This window comes from Ornithorhynchus anatinus, chromosome 7 (genome assembly GCF_004115215.2).
Source record: "Ornithorhynchus anatinus isolate Pmale09 chromosome 7, mOrnAna1.pri.v4, whole genome shotgun sequence".
NCBI lineage: Eukaryota > Metazoa > Chordata > Mammalia > Monotremata > Ornithorhynchidae > Ornithorhynchus > Ornithorhynchus anatinus.
In genome coordinates this window covers 71,477,191-71,490,054 of record NC_041734.1, presented here as the reverse complement: position 1 = coordinate 71,490,054, position 12,864 = coordinate 71,477,191, and the positions used below count along the sequence as shown (strand labels likewise).

Here is a 12,864-nt window from a genome sequence, read left to right as displayed (position 1 = left end):
GCAGCAGGAGTATTAATTAAGCACTGACTGTGAATAGAGCTCTGAACTCAGCTCTGGGAAAGAATACCCATCTGAGAATTAGCCACCATCCTTGGCCCTCCAGAGCTCCAATTTCATTCCCCTCTGACTCCCTCTGCCAGATAGCTGTGGTTTTTGAAAATACTTTTTTCAGAGGAAGCTCTGGTTTGGGCCGAGTCTGGCCGGGGCAAACCCATCATTCTTGGTACATGAGGGCAGAGAAGACTAATGCTTTTTGGTTTGTTGGCCATGACCCCGCCACCCGCCCTCCTCTCCCACCCCGCCCCCACCCCCGCCCCAGCCTATTCCAGGAACTGTGGGGTTCACACGACCTCCTTCTTCATAGAGTCTAATGGGAGTTCTGCCTTTGCAGATCCAGCCATAGACAGAACAAGATTAAAAACCAGAGTATCAATTCATAACTAGAAAACCAATACCAACAGATGTTGATAGTGAAATAACAGAGAGCAGACAACTGGGAAAAGGATTTGCCAGGAGAGAAGGGTCATGATGCAGGAATTGGATAGGGGTAGGCTGTCCCCGTGGAGGAAGCTGATGGGAAATTACCATGGCCTTGTGCAGTCTGGGAGATAGAGAAAAACATATTGGACTTGCTTTCTGTGTGCACTTAACCCACCAAGTACAGGCAGTGATATTTATTGAGCATTTACTGTTTGCAGAGCACTGTACCAAATGGTTGGGAGAGTACAATACTAATCAATCAATCCAAAATATTTATTTGGGAAGAAGCATGACCTAGTGGATAAAGCTTGGGACTGGGAGCCAGAGGACCTGGGTTCTAATCCCAGCTCTTCCACTCACCTGCTGTGTGACCGTGGGCAAGTCACTTAATTTCTCTGTGCCTCAGTTTCCTCAACTGTAAAATAGGGATTCAAAATCTATTCTCCCTCCTACTCGACTGTGAGCCCCATGTGGGACGGGAACTATTTCACACCTGATAAACTTAAATCTACCCCAGCACTTAAAACCCGTGCTTGACACATAATGCTAAACAAATACAATATAAAAACAAGGTATGTTGGGATGCATCGTGATCTAGCAGTAAAAGCCCCAGTGCTGGAAGTCTGGAGACCCGGATTTGGTTTGCAGGGCAGGTCACTCAACTTCCCTGGGCCTCAATTTTTTCATCTGTAAAATTAAGATAAGATTAACTATGAGTCCCAGGTGGCACAGGGCCTGGGTCCGATCTGGTAACCTTGTATTTGCCCCAGAAGTTAGAACAGAGTAAGTGTTTAATAAATGACATCATTATTATTTATTTCTGCTTACTCTGTGCAGAATGCTGTACTAAGTGCTTGGGAGAGTTGTACTTCCTGCCTTCAAGGAGATTTTAGTCTAATAGGGGAGTCCAGGTTATAGTTATGTCAAAGATGTGGCAATGATGACAGTTGCCTCAGGTCACTTCAGTTGGGGGTGCTCTATCAGGGACCCCCAACCTCTGCCGAATGAGAAGCTCCTGAGGCCAGGAGAGAGGTGGATCTAGGGGGGCAGAGGCGTACCTCAAGGCCTCTTTCAGGCCTGGAGTCCATCTGGCCTTCGTCTTCTAGATTATCAACCTCTTCGTCGCAGTCATCATGGACAACTTTGACTACCTGACACGGGACTGGTCCATCCTCGGGCCCCATCACCTGGATGAATTTAAGAGGATCTGGGCCGAGTATGACCCAGAAGCCAAGTGAGTGCCAACTTTTGCCCAGAGCTCCAGGATATGACCCCAGAGACTTTCTGGGGAACTGGTTTGGGGTTGGGACACACACATTAGGAGACTGCTAGCCCTTGGGGTGAGGACCATGGGATGGACCCACCATGATCATTCAGGAAATCAGGGGGCTGGAGGAAGTTTTCTCAATGGACCCTCTCTCAATCAGTTGATCGATCATTGGTATCCATCGATCATTGGTGCTTCCTGAGTATCTATGGTTGTATTTGCTTGAGAATACACAAGAAGCAAAGAATACCTGGCCTGCTCTCAAAGAGTTTACAATCTGATATCTCTGGCTCCCTTCCCATTGTAAAGAACACAGGTCTGGGAGTCTGAGGATCTGGATTCTAACCTTGGTTTTGTTACTTGCACTGGGCAAATCACTTTCTTTCTCTGGGCCTCAGTTTCCTCATCTGTAAAATAGGGATTAGGTACTTGTTCCCTCTCCCCCTTAGATTGTGAGCCCCATGTTGGGACAGAGACTGTGTCTGTCCTGATTATCTCGTATCTACCCCAGCACTTAGTACAGTGCACATAGAAAGTGCTTCACAAATACCACTGTGATGAGAATGATGATAGGGGAGGAGGGGGAACAGGGAGATGGTGGGGCCCAGAGTGAGAGCACTGTCTATTCCTGCTACCCCTGTCCTGCAGGGGGAGAATCAAGCACCTGGATGTGGTGACCTTGCTGAGGCGGATCCAGCCCCCTCTGGGATTTGGGAAGTTCTGTCCTCACCGGGTGGCCTGTAAGGTACTGTCACTACCCAGAACTAGGCTCCCACCCTCCAAAGACATGCCCCACCTCCTCAGTCTGGTAGCTCTGTGCTGGGGACCTCCTGTCCCTCAGATCCTGGCCCCTGTGGGCCATAGGAAGCTCCTAGTTCAGGACCACCACCCACCCCCAGCCTTCTCAGAAGGTGGGCAGGGGCGGAGGGGTAGCTGTCGTCCCTTTCCCCAATACCCACCCCCAACTACTGCAGCTACTTCTGGCCTCTCCCCCTTCCCTTTACCTCTGGCCTTTGCAGCAGATCCCACAAGCTGGGAGGAAGAGCAGGTTCACAGGGGGAGAGCCCAGGGTGGCCCAGAGTTGAGCCCAAATGCCAAAGCAGTTTACCGGTACCTCCACCTGTTTGGCAATTTCTGTCTCCCCATGACCTCCTGGGCCCTGACCTCCAGCGCCTCAGGCTGATCCCTCTCCCAGGGTTCCTGATCCCCACTTTCTGGGCTGATGGCCCCTTGCTTCTTCTCACTGCTCAGCGGCTGGTGGGCATGAACATGCCTCTGAACAGCGATGGCACCGTCACCTTCAATGCCACGCTCTTCGCCCTGGTTCGCACAGCTCTCAAGATCAAAACTGAAGGTAAGCCCTGACGGGGGGGGGGGGGGGGCCTCTTCTCCCACAGGGACTGGAGGGGCACACTGGCTGGGCACCAACTCTATCCTCAACCCAGACCTGCCCCCGTCTCCTGGGCTCCCACCAGTAACAGGCAGATAGGCAAGGGTGAATGCCAGGAGTGGGAGTAGGACTAGAGTAATGGTAGGAGGAATAGGAATAGTGGTAGCATTAGTAGTAATAGCAGCAAGTGAAGTAATAGCCACTGGTAATAGTACAAGCCGTGGCAGAAACATCATCATCATCATCAGTGGTATTTATTGAGTGCTTACTGTGTGCAGAGCACTGTACTAAGTGCTTGGAAGAGCACAAATACAACAGAGTTGGCAGAAACATTCCCCGCTCACAATGAGTTTACCCTCTAGAGGAGGAGGTAGACAATATAAATTAATAACTACTGATATATATATGTACTTAAGTGCTGTGGGGTTGAGGGTGGAGTAAAAAGCAAATGCTCAAAGGTCACAGATCCAAGTGTATAGATGGCATTAAAGGGACAGGGAGCCAGGGAAAGGAGGGCTTAATTGGGGAAGGAGTAGTAGCAGCAGCATTGTAATAGTAATTGTTATAGTGGAAGCAGCATTTATGGAGCATCGACTCAGTGTGCTGTACTGAGCACTCAGAAAGAACAGAAAAACAAAGAGACATGGTCCCTGCACACAAGGAACTTAGACTCTAAAAGGGAAGACAAACAGTTTTACACCAAGGATGCAAAAATAAAGAAATAGAGCAGTCAGAGGCATATGAACGCGAAAGAAGTTGGTGGTGAGCAGCCAGGCCCCTTATTACTGGAGGAGCATTGCTTGGGAAGAGAATTAAGAAGAGGCCAAGGGAGATAATTCTGTTAGTTTGGGATAGCTGGGAAGACTGCCCAGAGCCAGGTGGAGGAGGGAGATGGAAACAACAGAAGGGGGTTTGGGGATGCATACTGACAGAGCAAAGGGAGCCAACGAATGAGTCGGACATCGGTGGAGGAAGTGCGACTCACAGGGCTTGGAAGCTCAGGACTGGGTGAGGTGCGAGTGAATCATCCAGATTGAAGCAAAGGCCCTTTTTAAGGTGACAGCATGGACCAGAACATCCAGGGTTGCCGTGGTGACCCCACTTAGACTATGAACCCCATATAAGACAGGAACTGTGTCAAACCTGTTTGTCTTGCATCTACCCCAGTGCTCAGTACAATGCTTGACACATAGTAAGTGCTTAACAAAAATAATAATAATAATAACAATACAAAAACTTCTGTGGGCTTTTATCCAATGGACTCCATAAGCTCCTAGACCACAGGGACCAGATATTTTTCTCTGTTATATAGTCTCGTGATTAGAACGATGATGATGTGATTCATTCATTCAATCGTATTTGTTGAGCACTTACTGTACTGATGTTGATGATGATGATGAGTGAACTGGGGCAGCCAAGAATATGATTTCTGCTTCCCTGTTGGCCCCCAGGGAACTTTGAGCAGGCAAACGAGGAGCTGAGAGCCATCATCAAGAAGATCTGGAAGAGAACCAGTATGAAGCTCCTTGATCAAGTCATTCCTCCAATCGGAGGTGAGCATTTTTTCAGGGTCTGGAAGGCCCAGTGTGGAGTTCTGCCCTTGGGAGAACTCGGGGGAGGCACTCACATTATGCCATCCTATTGGAGAAAGTGACCCCGACTTCCAGGAAGAGAAGCCTCTACAGAAGTCTGAGAAATTAGCAAGCCCAAGTAGGTGCCTGAGATTCAAGGGCAACTAATCAAGTTGGGATTCGATTGCCAAATTTAAACCAAGACTCAACACAAGGTCTTCTAAGTGTCCCATAGGGCTGAGCAGAAAACAGGGCACCCTCTTCTCCTGATCCCCAATCCTCCTTGATCCTGGGGAGCCCATTCCCATGAGATTCATAACCATGGGATGCACTTCCTCTCCAGATGACGAGGTGACTGTGGGGAAATTCTATGCCACATTCCTCATCCAGGAGCATTTCCGGAAGTTCATGAAACGGCAGGAGGAGTATTATGGGTATCGGCCCAAGAAGGACAAAGACACGGTGCAGATCCAGGTGAGAAAGAGAAGCTCGGGACTCTGTGGCCACCACCTTCCCTGGAGATGAGGCTGGGGTTGGGGCAAGGGATGAGGGGCTCCCCAAGGGAGGCGGTGTGGCCTGGAGGAAAGAACTTGGGACTGAGGGTCAGGAGATCTGGGTTCTAATTCCAACTCGGCCACTGACCTGCTGGATGTCTAAACCCGTCTGGGCCTCAATTTCCTCATGTATCAAGTGCGGATAAGAGTCCTACTATCCCTCCTCCCTCCCTTTTAAGCTTTGAGCTCTATGTGAACTGAAGCTGTGTCTGATCAATCAGTAATAATAATAATAATAATAATAATGGTGGTATTTGTTAAGCGCTTACTATGTGCAAAGCACTATTCTAAGCGCTGGGGGCATACAAGGTGATCAGGTTGTCCCATGTGGGGCTCACAATTTTAATCCCCATTTTACAGATGAGGTAACTGAGGCACAGAGAAGTTAAGTGACGTGCCCAAAGTCACACAGCTGGCAAGCTGCTGAACCGGGATTAGAACCCAGGACTTCTGACTCCCAAGCCCGGGCTCTTTCCACTGAGCCACGCTGCTTCTTAAACTTGGAGCATGTGGGCATCGATCTCGCTACCTCTCACATGCTAAGTGAGCTCTCTACCATTTGAGCTAATTCCCCTTCCTATCAATCAATCAATCAATCAATCGATGTATTGAGTGCTTATTATGTGTAGAGGACTGTACTACTAATAATAATAGGATAATTCAATATGGCATAGTTGGTAGACACGTTCTCTGCCTATAGAGAAGCGGCGTGGCTCAGTGGAAAGAGCACGGGCTTTGGAGTCAGAGGTCAAGGGTTCGAATCCCTGCTCGGCCACTTGTCAGCTGTGTGACTTTGGGCAAGTCACTTAACTTCTCGGTGCCTCAGTTACCTCATCTGTAAAATGGGGATTAAGACCGTGAGCCCCACGTGGGACAACCTGATTCCCCTGTGTCTAGCCCAGCGCTTAGAACAGTGCTTAGCACATAGTAAGCGCTTAACAAATACCAATATTATTATAATGAGCGAACAGTCTTGTAGTTATCCCAGCACTGAGTGCATAGATAGCACATACTCAATGCCAGTGTTATTCAGACCATGTCCCCAACCCGTGGGGCTCTTTCTGCCGCCCTCTCTCCCTCAGGCCGGACTGCGGAGCATCGAAGAGGAAGTGGCTCCTGAGATCCACCGGGCCATCTCTGGAGACCTGGTGGCAGAAGAGGAACTGGAACAAGCCATGGTGGAGGCAGCGATGGAGGAGGGGATCTACAGGGTGAGAAGGAGGAGGAACCTGAGGTGGGGTCTGTGGGATCCCCCAAATCCAGAGAGCCACAACCACCCTGAGGAACTCCCCTGGGATGAGCTGGGAGCAGACAAAAACAAAAAGATCTGTACAGAGGAACCAAAGCATAGTTTTCCTCCAACACACCCTCCTCTGCACCCTGGCTCCTGGCTCCTGGATCCCGGCTCCCAGCTTCCAACCCTACTCCCCGTCTCGCAACCCAGGCCCTGATCTGAAATTTCATGAAATGGGGGGTCTTCATCCAAAGGCGAGGCAGGGCTGGAAGTGTCAGGGGGACCCAGTGGGCAGACTGGACCTATCATTATGTAAAGCCAGTCTAGGTTCACTTCCACCTGGGCCCTGGATTCCTGAGGCACGATCCAGTCTAGAACTCCCCTGAGGAGAGGTCTCTGGCAGTCCAGCTGGACACAGCCAACCACGGCCCAACCCTCCATGACCCTCCTAAGAGTCCAGTTGGCATTCTGCCCACCCGAAGGAAGGCAGTTCGGTCCAGGACCTTCTGGGGGTCCATGCCTGTAGTACAGTCCCCAAGATCCTTAAGGGAAACAAGAATCAAACCAGAATCTCTCATACCCTTAGAACTAGCCCAGAAGGAACCACCACAGGGATAAATCAGTCAATCAATCAATAGGCAATTAAACCTTGCTTAACCCAAGCCAAATGGGCCCGGTGGAACTGGGGACCTTTTACAAAGCTCCATCTGGCTGTTCCGGCTCCTGAGGGTGATGTCATGGATTAGGATTTCCCATTCTTCTCTACCCCTCCTCTGCTGAGCCCTCATCCCCCACTATCTCTGGAGGCGGTTCCTCAGGGGCTGCTCCCCCTGTGGCTTCCCTCTCACCAGCCACCCTCCCTGGCTCGCGTCCTGGGTACACTGGCTGGACCCCCAGGCAGCCATCTGTGACCTGTAACCTTTCTTTCTGGGCACAGCGGACGGGCGGGCTTTTTGGCCAAGTAGACACCTACCTAGAACGCAGCGACTCCCTGCCCCCTCACATCGCCACTCAGAGGCCTCTCCAGTTCTCGGAGGTGGAGATGGAAGACCTGGACTCACCCGTGTTCTTGGATGACTTCCCCCCTGCCCCAGCCGCCAGGCCCAACTCCAACATCAACGCTAACAATGCCAACAGCAGCCGCCCCGGTTCCAGGTAGCAGCTGGCCACTGCTGGCTGCCAGTCTATCTCCTAACCCAGAGCAATTTTTGTATTATTTTTTTAATGGTATTTTTTAGCGCTTACTATGTGCTATATACTGTACTAAGCCCTGGGGTAGAAATCCTTATTTGGGACAGGGATTGTGTCCAAACCAATTACCTTATATCTACCCCAGAGCTTAGAACAGTGCTTGGCACATTCATTCATTCATTCAATAGCATTTATTGAGCGCTTACTATGTGCAGAACACTGTACTAAGCGATTGGAATGTACAATTCGGCAACAGATAAGAGACAATCCCTGCCCACTGACGGTCTTACAGGCACATAGTAAGTGCTTAACAAATACCACAGTTACTATTAGTCAGGATGGACATAGTCCATGTCCCAAATAGGGGGTCACAATCTTAATCCCCATTATACAGATGAGGTAACTGAGTCACAGAGAGGTGAAGTGACTTGCCCAAGGTCACCCACCAGACAAGTGGCAGAGCTGGGATTAGAACCTAGACTCTTCTGCCTCCCAGGCCCATGATCTATCCACTGGCATCAGATGCGGAATCTTGTGTGAGGCAGGGAGTGGCTCTGTACATGTGTAGAGGAGGGAAGTGGAAAGAGGGAGGAGAGAGAGATGTCCCTCAAAAAGCAGATCTCCAGCGTGTGACCTGGGATTGGGGTATTTAACCCCTTCCATCTCCCCTCCCACAGCAGAGGTAGGAGTGAGTCTCCCTGAGGGTCCCCTGGGACTCCCAGCTAGGTGGATCCGATCAAGGCCAGGGACGATGGTGGGGCAGAAGTGGGTACCTGGATGTAGACTAGGCCTACCCTGAAGCAGCAACGAACTAGGGCAGAGAGATCAGTGCTCTTATTCTCCAGAAATGAGCCTGCTCGGAGATGGCCCTGCAGAAAGCTTGGATTTCAAACAGGAAGGGGCACCCTTCAAAAAGGAATGGGCAAGTGAGGGATCAGGAGTGGGGAGATCCTGGTGACCTGACCCTGGACCTGTTTCAGCTTCAGTTTTGAGAATGAGCTCCTGGGAATGAAGCCATCTACCTCTGGGCAACACTCGGCCAGCCAACACCCAGATCCTCTCGGTCAGTACTCCTCCTCTCTGAGCGGGGATCCCCAACCCAGGATGGAAGCAGCTGGTGTGGGGGCCCCTGTTATCCCACACTCCCTGAGTCCTGCCCTGAGCTCCTCCCACTCCTGCTCTATCTGCATCTTCCTCCCTGTCCCCCCCATGAGCTGTCACTTCTGAAGGAAATGTCCACCCACTGCCCTGACTGCATGGGGGGCTCAGCTCCCCATGAGATCTGTTCCAGGGGCAAAGGAGCCCCTGGCTCTGAACTCCTCCCAGTGGTAGGACTGGGGTTGGTTTCCAGGGTGGCGGGGCCAGGCTGGTCCCTGAATAGCAGGTGTCCTGGCTCGGCCTGGCTCCCGACTCCTTGTCTCCCATCACAGGATCCCAGCCCTCCTTCCACCTGCACCACCTGAGGAGACAGCTGAGCCGGGAGGCCAGCGGGGAGGCAGCATCAGGCATGCAGGTAATGAGGGCACTGGGACAATGGGGAAAGCTCCAAGGTCTTGCCCACCCTGTGACCCTGGAAGGAGTCAGGGTGACTGGGGCCTTAGACAGTATCACACCTCAGGTCCTGGCTCTTCCTCCCACTGTGGGTCACCTGGAGTCCCCCCAAGGCCCCAAGGGTCTTGCAGCCCTGAATTCCCTCTAAGACCCTTCTTCTCTTTCTCTGTCTGGGAACAGCCACCCAAGAAAGAATTCAGCATCCTACGGGAGAGGGAGTTCTCGGGGCCAGAGGCTGGTGGCCAGGTGCCAGCAAGCAGCAGCTCCCGGAGCCAAGGGGAAAGTCCGGTGTGTCTGACACCAGCTACCACCCAGCTGATCCAGGAGGTGAGATTAAAGCTGATGAGACCTGGAAGAGGTGGCCAGGAGCCGCTGGACCCAGACTCCTGTGCAGGGCCCAAGTCCCAGTCACCCTGGAACTGGTTTAGAGATTGCACTCAAGGGCCCGGGAATAAGGTCAGAGAGGCAGAGGTGGCTCCGGGAACACTAGGACGTGGCCAGAGCAAAAGCCGTAAACAGTTCATGCCACAAGTACCCACCTCTGACCTCAGCATCAAAGAACTGAGTCTAATCCCCGGGGGACCCAGACCAAGGGAGGATGGGGCAGACTTGCAGGAAGACACGAGAGCATGGGGGCAAGGGGCAATCCTGGTGGGGGCCAGTAGGGCTCAGAAAGAAAGGACCCAGCTCCATACCCTCACCCTCCTCCCCTCTCCTACCAGGCTCTGGTCCTGGGGGGTCTGGGCCCCTTGTCCAGAGATTCCGGCTTCCTGGCGGCCACGGGACAAGCAATGGCAGACGCTTGCGGCATGGAGGTGGAGCAAGTGGAGAAGGCAGCGACTGAACTACTGCAAGGACGGGAGTCCTCTGGGGGCCAGGATGATGGCCCCTGGCCCTCTTCCCCTGCCCCCAGCACCCCAAGTGGCCGGCCCCCACCCCAAAGCTTCCAGGAAGCAATGGTTATCACCAGGCTGTGACGTGCCTGCAGGGCTCCCTACTGGACCATGCCCAGCAGGCATCATAGATTGGTTGGGAGGGGATGGGCATGGAGGAAGTTTACCCCAGCACTGGGCATCTTCCCTCTCTGCCAGGGATCCGATGGATTGACTGGAAGCTGGGGAGGTGGGAGTCACCACAGAGAATCCAGAACCCGGTGGTTCAGTCCCTCTTCCAGAGGGATCTGATTGGACAAAGCCTTGCCAGCCCCCTTCTCAGGCCTGGGCAAGGACTGCCCACTCCCTAGCTGGCATCAAGTCCGTGCCTAAGGGCCAACAGGTCATTAAATATCCCCAGTTGTGTGACATTAGCAAACACATATGCTTGGTTTTTGTTTCCCAGACATGGTTTCGCTGGAAATCCCAAACCCCATACCCCAAAGGCTTCTGGATCAGAAACATTTCCGATGAAGTTGAAAGTGGACTCATCTGGGAGGGAGGGAGCTCTGGAGTATGTGAGATGAGGAGGGGCTGAAATATCTTCCAGGGCCAGGACCCCATCAGACCAGAAAAAGGTTTGGCATAAGTTGGCCCAAGCAACCCCTTGGGCTTACTTTAGGGAAGAAAAGATGAGGGAAGAGACAGAGCTCCAAGGTTCTAACCCTGGCTCTGTTTCTGACTCACTGTGACCTTGAGTGAGTCACTAAACCTCTCTGGGCCTCCGTTATTTGCTTGTATAGGGAAGGGAGTCGTTGCCATTCCAGTCCTGCCCGCCATCCCACCCTCCCCTACTCTGGCAGGCAAGGAGACGAGGAATGAGATCAGAAGTGATTTCTTGGGATGCCCAAGAGAAGCCCAAGCTAAACAAGTTCTATCATTGCTATCATTAGGCTCGGCCCCTGCCTAAGCTGCCAGTTCCCTGCGGCAAGGCCTCGGGAAGGGCGGGCCAGGAAGGGCAGGGAGGCCTCCAGCCTTGTCCTGACGCAGAGGGCAGAAGCGGTGAAAGAGGTCAAGGCAGGTCCAGCAAGGCAGTCTTTGTTGCAGCCAGACAGAGGGGGCAGATAGGGGTGGGGAGGGGATATGGCTCTCAGCTTCCCCCACAGGAACCTGGGATGGGAGCCAGGTGGGAGGATGGGAGCCAGGTGGGAGCCCAGGCGAGGCTGCCTGTGGCCCTGGATTGGCCATTCTCCTCAGCAGGACCGTCTGACGGGGAATTTCCAGACCGAGACAACCGCCGGCAGCCCATCTGCCTGAGACACAGGCGGCCGGCTGCGGTGCTTTTTGATGACTGAGGACCCCAGCTAATCAATCAGTCAGTCAAGCGTATTTGTTGAGCACTTACTCTGTATACCTTATTAAAAGCTTGGGAGAGCTCACTAAAGTGCTGGTAATAATAATTGTGGCTTTTGTTAAGAATTTACTCTGTGCCAAGCACTGAACCATGTCCTGGGGTAGATGCAAGATAATCAGGTTGGACACTGTCCCTGTCCCACATAGGACTCACATTCTAAGTATGATCCAAGTCGTACTTGGATCTGTGACCTTTGTACATTTGATATTTCCCACCCCTACCCCCACAGCACTTATGTACGTTCCTTTAGATTATATATTATAAATTATTCATAATAATGCCCGTCTTCCCCTCTGGACCGTGAGCTTGTTATGAGCAGAGAATGTATCGGCTAATTCTGTTGCATTAGTATAGTGCTCTGCACACAGTAAACTCTCAATAATAAAAATAGTAACTAAGGTATTTGTTAAGTGCTTACTGTGTGCCAGGCACTGTACTAAGCGCTGGGGTGGATAAAAGCAAATTTAAGTTGGACACAGTCCCAGGCCCACATGGTGCTCCCAGTCTCAATCCCCATTTTAACAGCGTGGCTCAGTGGAAAGAGCCTGGGCTTCGGAGTCAGAGGTCATGGGTTCGATTCCGGGCTCTGCCACTTGTCAGCTGGGTGACCATGGGCAAGTCACTTAACTTCTCTGGGCCTCAGTTACCTCATCTGTAAAATGGGGATTAACTGTGAGTCTCACGTGGGACAACCTGATTACCCTGTATCTACTCCAGCGCTTAGAACAGTGCTCTGCACATAGTAAGCGCTTAATACCAACATTATTATTATTATTTTAAGATGAGGATACAGGCACAGAGAAGTTAAGTGATTTGTCCTAGGTCACATGGCAGACAAGTGGCAGAGATGGGATTAGAACCCAGGACCTTCTGACTCCCAGGCCTGCGCACTGATTGATTGATTAATAGAAGGGAGAGCAGACATTTCATTCCCATATTATTGATAAAGACTGTCCAAGGTCCCACAGCAGGCAAGTGGTGGAGTCAGGATTAGAATCCAGGTCTCTTGATTCCCAGGCCTGTGCTCTTTCCATTTGATCCCTGCCCTTAGAGAGTAGTGTCCGTCTCTGTTACCTGTAGATAAAATCCCAGAATGGGCAGGAACCTCAAGAGGTCTTTTGGTCCAGCTCCTGCCTCCAGGCAGGTTTAAATTCATTCATTCATGCATTCATTCATTCAGTAGTATTTTATTGAGCATTTACTATGTGCAGAGCACTGTACTAAGTGCTTGGAATGTACAATTCGGCAACAGATAGAGACAATCCCTGCCCAGTGACAGGCTCACAGCTTAAACGGGGGAGACAAACAGCAGAGCAAAACAAAGCATTATATCAGGAATT

At 51.6% G+C, this 12,864-nt stretch overlaps 1 protein-coding gene across 1 annotated transcript in view; it reads left to right on the top strand.

Moving 5' to 3' along the window:
• CACNA1S (calcium voltage-gated channel subunit alpha1 S) overlaps window positions 1-10,215 on the top strand; it is a 63,149-nt gene extending 52,934 nt beyond the window's left edge. Inside the window, exons 34-44 of the mRNA XM_029069675.1 lie at window positions 1,587-1,714; window positions 2,396-2,492; window positions 2,999-3,101; window positions 4,589-4,690; window positions 5,052-5,182; window positions 6,345-6,473; window positions 7,434-7,651; window positions 8,668-8,750; window positions 9,118-9,200; window positions 9,419-9,565; window positions 9,961-10,215. Coding sequence (XP_028925508.1) covers window positions 1,587-1,714; window positions 2,396-2,492; window positions 2,999-3,101; window positions 4,589-4,690; window positions 5,052-5,182; window positions 6,345-6,473; window positions 7,434-7,651; window positions 8,668-8,750; window positions 9,118-9,200; window positions 9,419-9,565; window positions 9,961-10,215 — 1,476 coding nt within the window. The remainder of the gene's footprint in view (window positions 1-1,586; window positions 1,715-2,395; window positions 2,493-2,998; window positions 3,102-4,588; window positions 4,691-5,051; window positions 5,183-6,344; window positions 6,474-7,433; window positions 7,652-8,667; window positions 8,751-9,117; window positions 9,201-9,418; window positions 9,566-9,960) is intronic.
• The last annotated feature ends 2,649 nt before the right edge of the window (window positions 10,216-12,864 follow it).